Source organism: Micropterus dolomieu, linkage group LG04 (genome assembly GCF_021292245.1).
Source record: "Micropterus dolomieu isolate WLL.071019.BEF.003 ecotype Adirondacks linkage group LG04, ASM2129224v1, whole genome shotgun sequence".
Lineage (NCBI taxonomy): Eukaryota > Metazoa > Chordata > Actinopteri > Centrarchiformes > Centrarchidae > Micropterus > Micropterus dolomieu.
In genome coordinates this window covers 15,299,464-15,305,463 of record NC_060153.1, presented here as the reverse complement: position 1 = coordinate 15,305,463, position 6,000 = coordinate 15,299,464, and the positions used below count along the sequence as shown (strand labels likewise).

The 6,000-nt window shown below is 41.5% G+C and overlaps 1 protein-coding gene and 1 long non-coding RNA gene across 3 annotated transcripts in view; one reads left to right on the top strand and one right to left on the bottom strand.

Moving 5' to 3' along the window:
• Window positions 1-6,000, top strand: part of grin2bb (glutamate receptor, ionotropic, N-methyl D-aspartate 2B, genome duplicate b) — a 92,259-nt gene that overhangs the window by 67,948 nt on the left and 18,311 nt on the right. For both annotated transcript variants that reach the window (XM_046048335.1, XM_046048336.1), the window contains 4 exons: window positions 1,579-1,693; window positions 1,912-2,117; window positions 3,655-3,826; window positions 5,824-5,977. In XM_046048335.1, the coding sequence (XP_045904291.1) occupies window positions 1,579-1,693; window positions 1,912-2,117; window positions 3,655-3,826; window positions 5,824-5,977 (647 nt within the window). The remainder of the gene's footprint in view (window positions 1-1,578; window positions 1,694-1,911; window positions 2,118-3,654; window positions 3,827-5,823; window positions 5,978-6,000) is intronic.
• Window positions 89-556, bottom strand: LOC123970337. The gene is made up of 2 exons (XR_006824936.1): window positions 353-556; window positions 89-253 (listed from the first exon to the last, which is right to left on the bottom strand). It is a non-coding gene; the product is annotated as an uncharacterized LOC123970337 (long non-coding RNA).

Here is a 6,000-nt window from a genome sequence, read left to right as displayed (position 1 = left end):
ACAAACAAACGTATATGTATACACCTCTGGCAAGTCATTCCGGTTAGGTGTGGCTGAAAAGGACTCAGGAGTGGACACAAGGCAGAAGTAATTAACTCAAGCAGATTTATTTCAGAGTAGCAAGAAGTGGATTGGGGTGTGGGAAGCGGGCAGACAGGTGAGAGGGCTCCAAGGCAGGCTCCGGCTTGATGGGCTGCGTCCTCCAGCAAACAATTTAAGGCAGGCAGGCAGCATCCTCAAACAGGCTGGGATTCTGGCAGGCAGAGACACAAACAGTTAAACACAGGCAAAAAGGGTTTCCAACGACTAAGTTCTGTTGACAAGATTCTGAAATCAGCCACAGCATAGTTACCACTAAAGGTTTACTGACGTGGTGAAGAGCCAGTGTATTTCATTGAGGAGGTTGATTACAGGATGAGCCACAGGTGAGAGCTTCTGCCAGTGGAGAACAGCCAGGAGAGAGGAAGCCACAGTGACACGCCCATAACCACACACAGACAGAGACAGCAGGGTGGGGAAACCCAAGGGGGTAAGCCCATAGACGGTATAGTACTGGACAAAGTCACCCCGCTGATTTGAATGGAGAGCAGTGAAGCCAGTTTTGGACCAATGAAATACTACTAGAGGGCTACTTCCTGTTGGCACCAGCGTCTGCTGCACATGATCATAACGGTAGAAACACCGTAATTCTGGTAGCTGCATAGCCAAATATAAAAAATGTGAAGAGAGTATTCAAAGATGAACAAAGCAAATGTGTTAAAAAGCATACTGTAAAACCTGTGGGAGTCAGATATTCTACATAGCCTTTTCCAGACATTATTTTCTGAACCATGTAGCAACAGATTTCACGAAAGAACATTACTAGTTTTTCACTGCCAAATACTGAATATTTGACAGCACTGAGTCATTGCAGATACCAGCCATGTCTGCTTTGTGATTAAAATGTTTGACTCAAAATGTTAATATTCAAGACATTTGAGGATTTTTAAAAGCAGGGGTCTTAACCACCACTGTCAGTATGTTAGAGAAGTTACCGGCAGTTTGTACTACTGATAGCACTGCTGTACTGGTACCCCTGTTATGGTGCAGCCTTAAAGCTGCATTAATCTGTATTTAATCATGTGTAATAGAATGAACCCACAGGGAAATTTTTGACTTGGACTTACATTCACCTGATGACTATAAATGAATGCTAATGTGTATCGGCTGGATGTGTAAATATGTCGTTGTTTGCTAACATAGTCACAATAACTTGGGTAGATAATATGTCATTGTTGTGTTTCCAGGTTTCTGTGCTTCCCCCTAAGGCCTAAAAAAATCAATTAATGCAGTCTTAAAGAAAGTCCTAATCTTGAAACACCTTAAATGTGCAGTATGTTCTGTTCATCTTGCTGTCACCATTGTCAGTCGTGACATAATATACATTTTACCATAATCTCAAGTTTGTTAAAAGGGCCTTTAATCATATATATCCTTTATTTATTTGTAAACCTAAATTGTGTGTAAAATAATAATGTTTAAGGTCTAACTTCTGCAGGCAGATATGAATGTATCTAACACAAACATTCTCATTCTCAGGTACCTCATGAATGTGACGTTTGAAGGCCGAAACCTGTCATTTAGCGAGGAGGGTCACCAGATGTTTCCCAAACTGGTCGTCATTCTTCTAGACAACGAGAGACAGTGGGACAGGGTGAATATCTTCTCCTCTCCTATTACCATCCCCTTTCTGCGTCCTGTTCCTGCCTTCTCTCTACCTATAACCTATCTTCTGCCTTTTTTTCTGGTCTGTATTTTTCCTCCTCTTTGATGTGGCTGTCACTGTTTCATTTGGAGTGCCTCTCTGCCACCTGACTTTCCTGTTACAGTAGCCTGTATATCACACAGTACTCCTCCCACTCACTCATGCAGGTTGGCAAGTGGGAGAGAGGCTCTTTGACGATGAGGTACCACGTGTGGCCCCGCTTTGAGCTCTACTCAGGAGCGGAGGAGCGGGAGGACCACCTGTCCATCGTGACTCTGGAGGAGGCGCCATTTGTCATTGTGGAGGACGTGGACCCGCTCAGTGGGACCTGCATGAGGAACACTGTGCCGTGCCGCAAACAGCTCAAACTCAAGTGAGAATTTAGAGTTAGATTTGGACATTCTGATTTATACATCAGTATGGCTGCAACATGAATTATTTACAATGTTTCTGGTCCATCCATCCATCCATCGTCAATCGCTTATCCTGCGTACAGGGTCGCGGGAAACGTTTCTGGTATACTGAATAATTCAAATTCAAATTGTCACACCAAACAATTCACCAAAAACCATAACACACCAACAGCTACATGTGTAGTTTAGCAGAATAGTATGCACTGTGAATGTAAACAAAAGAAATAAAGAAATTAATCTGTACTTTCATGAAACATGCATGTGCATAGAGGAATGCTCACAGTCATGAATTATGGTTCATTTTAAACTTGAATTTCCCCCTTTTTTTGCATGTCTTGTTTCTTTAATATCTTTCTGTGTCGTAGTACGCTGTAGTGATTCTCCTTCTTCTGTACTGGATTTTAAAAATAGAATAATTTTCATCCTCTCACAACCTCTGTGTCCTGTGATTACCTCTCCTGTCTTCAATAATGTTAACTAGATCATTGTCTTGATTTTTGTCACTGCCCTCCCTTGCCTCTTCACCCTGACCCTCTTGATATCCACTTCTTCTTGGTGTGTGATAATGAATTTTCTTCATTGGCCTCCTTTTCTATCACTGGCCTACCTGATATCTCACGAGGGTTCAGTGTTTCACCCTGTTCTTTCTCCTATTCCCCTATTGCCCTTTTCTCCTTCCCGCTGTCTCTCTCTCTGTCTGTCTCTTCTTCACATACAGCATATCTGGGATAGGCAGCAATATGTTCTCCAGGATTTCTCTCCAGCCAAAAATACTCCTCTAGCCAGATGCACAGAGCTGTGTATCTCTGTCTTTGTATGCACAAAAGCAGAAATATGTGGATACAGCCTGTATTGCCAGAGAGATAAACCCCTGTGTTCACATTATTCCTTGTTATACAGAGCATTTTATCTCAGTAATCATTAAGGTTTTTATGACTGATCTAATCTTCCAATTAATTTCTTGATTAATCATTTCATCCAAAACAAGTTAGAAACCGTGAGTTTTGTGCAAAAAAGCCCAAATCCCAAAGATATAAGTTTATCATATATAACAAAGAACAGCAACATACAGTGTATGACAGAAGAACAGTGACGTACGTTAGCTTTTCAGAAGATGTAACCAGTAAATATTTGCCATTTTTGCACACAAAATGTCTGAAATGATTAATCTAATATCAAAAAAGTTGTCCATTCATTTTTTGTAGATTAACATGTATACACATCTGACCCCAGGTGCTTTCACAGAGCAGTTCCTGGTGTTGTCTTGTGGTTTTTATGTGTGCTAGTCAGTGAAACTACCTGGTGGAGTTTTTGGTTGGAAGAAACCTGCATGGGCACATGGGACATAGTTGTTTTCACTTTTATTTCACATTTCATCTCTGCTACTAGCCTTTTGGTTTTGAATCTGCAAGTTTTGTGTACCTGAACCCAAACAGACATTAACCTCAGAGTGCTGAAACGTTGAAACTTCCTCTTCATCTCTGTGCCACCGACCAGCAATCAGACAGGTGATTCAGGGATTTACATCAAGCGCTGCTGCAAAGGTTTCTGTATTGACATCCTGAAGAAGATCGCCAAGGCCGTGAAGTTCACTTACGACCTCTACCTGGTCACCAACGGCAAACACGGCAAAAAGGTTAATGGGACGTGGAACGGCATGGTTGGAGAGGTGAGGGCATTTCGCTTAATTCAACACATAAACACAGTCACATGTTTATTCCACATGTTCTTGATAAATTACCAGCTCTGAGTCTGCGTCACTGATCTATAGTGGATGGATGGTTTTTTTTGTTACATATTAGGTTGTACAGAAGAAGAAAGGTGGATGTTGTTCTAATAAGCCTAGCCCGACACCAGAAAGAAGTGGCAGCTCTGCTTTGGCTGTTAACAGCTTTAAAATAACCACTCTGCTGGCAAATCAGCAGATCAAATTTAACTGTTATTTTGTTGAGTGAGAAAAGTTGCAGCTGGAGTATAAGATGAGAATTGGGTTACCACGTTTCTCCCTTTCATTGCATTTGTTTGATGTAGCCTGATGGAAGCCATTTTAAATTGTGTAACACTGATTTTTGCCAAATTTCTGGAAGGAACGGCACCGATCTGAAAACGTCAGATCAACATGGTTGAGGGTTATGGAAACCTCTATGGAAGTAAAGCGAAAAAAAATGCCAATAATTACTTAATTTTGGCATTCTTGGGGAGCTGCAAAGGAGGCTCCACAAATATTAACCACAAAAATACTGTGTGCTTAATTAAAACCAATTGCAGTGTTTCTTTTTTGGTCACCATATTTCCTGGGAGAACACACCAACATCAATTAAATTTGGAGTCTACTGCTAGCTGAAAACAGCTATAGATTAATACATCAATGTGTTTTCATTTCTTTAATATGCTGTATGTTTTTTTATTAAATGTATGTATCTTTATTCACTCTGTTTTCCTTTGCATCACTTTTGCTGCTCTTATTCCCCCTCACATTTTCACTGTTAAGCATTTTGTTATTCACTTTGCCATACGAATACAATGCACAGACTAAATTCCTTTTCAGAATTTGAAAATCAATTAAACAAGCACGTAGGTAAGTATATAATCTAATACTTATTCTAACACTGCTACAAGCGGGTAGAGTGTTTTGGTGCCCATAGGAATTTTCTTTTTTACGATAGGGCTGATTATAATGTCTGAATGTCTCTTTCTTCCCATTTAGTTTCTCATTGTCTCTGTCAGCCATCGAGCACTTGTTCCCCACAACCTGGCCTGAGGGAGAGCTGTGATCAGCTCCACAAAAACCTCAGGAGGAGGACAATGAGGCTCCTCATCAGAGTTGGAAAAAGAAAAAGACACATAGAGAGAATGAGAAAGCGATTAGAAGAGGGAAGGAGAGAGCAGCCTCAGGGAAAGACTCACTTCTCTCCTGCACAATTTACACATTAGGCATTCAGCACAATGCAGCCTTTAAAAATCAATGTGATGTTCAACTTCATTGATTATGGCATAGATGGAGCAACTTTATTATTGTCTTTAGAACATGGATGTGTTCATATGTGCAGGATAATGTATCTTAAGTCCACCTACTGTATATTGCCTTTTAAAATGTCTGAATTAGACATGAGTATAAATTCAAGGCTATGCAAATGTACAGTGCATCCATGCTTGGGTGCATTAGTTCATGCCCTTAAATGCCTAAGCAAGCAGCTAATGATTTCATTTGAATGGGGGAAAACAGAACACAGGAAGCAGAATGAGAAGGAGAGAGAAGGAAAAGAAAGCATTGGTACAAACAGAGAGCGTTGGATTCCTGCTCACTCTGGCATACATATGCCTTATTAACACAGTCTCTTGTGCTCCATTTTTATTCATGGCCCGAGGCTCCAGAAACTTAGGGCTAAATACAGTATACCTGAACATACTCGGAGGGAGGTCGGGTTGGTGGGGAGCTGAATGCTGACCCAGTGTAGTAAGCATCCCCTTCTCCTGCTTCCATTCTACCAAAATAACGTGTTAAAGACTTGGCAAAGATGGTGGCTTGTGTATGAACTGCAGCACTGTTACTTTTCCCACCATGTTTCTTTCACCACAATCCCGGAAATATTCTGCACCGAGTGCCCATTTACCTCCCATGTCTCCCTCCTCTCTGCCCCTGTCTGTCTATATTTACCCCTTTAGGTGGTGTTAAAGAATGCCCACATGGCAGTGGGTTCCCTCACCATTAACGAGGAGAGGTCAGAGGTCATTGACTTCTCTGTGCCCTTCATTGAGACGGGGATCAGTGTCATGGTCTCCCGTAGCAATGGAACCGTCTCCCCCTCCGCCTTTCTTGGTAAGTAGAAATGCACCTGGTGC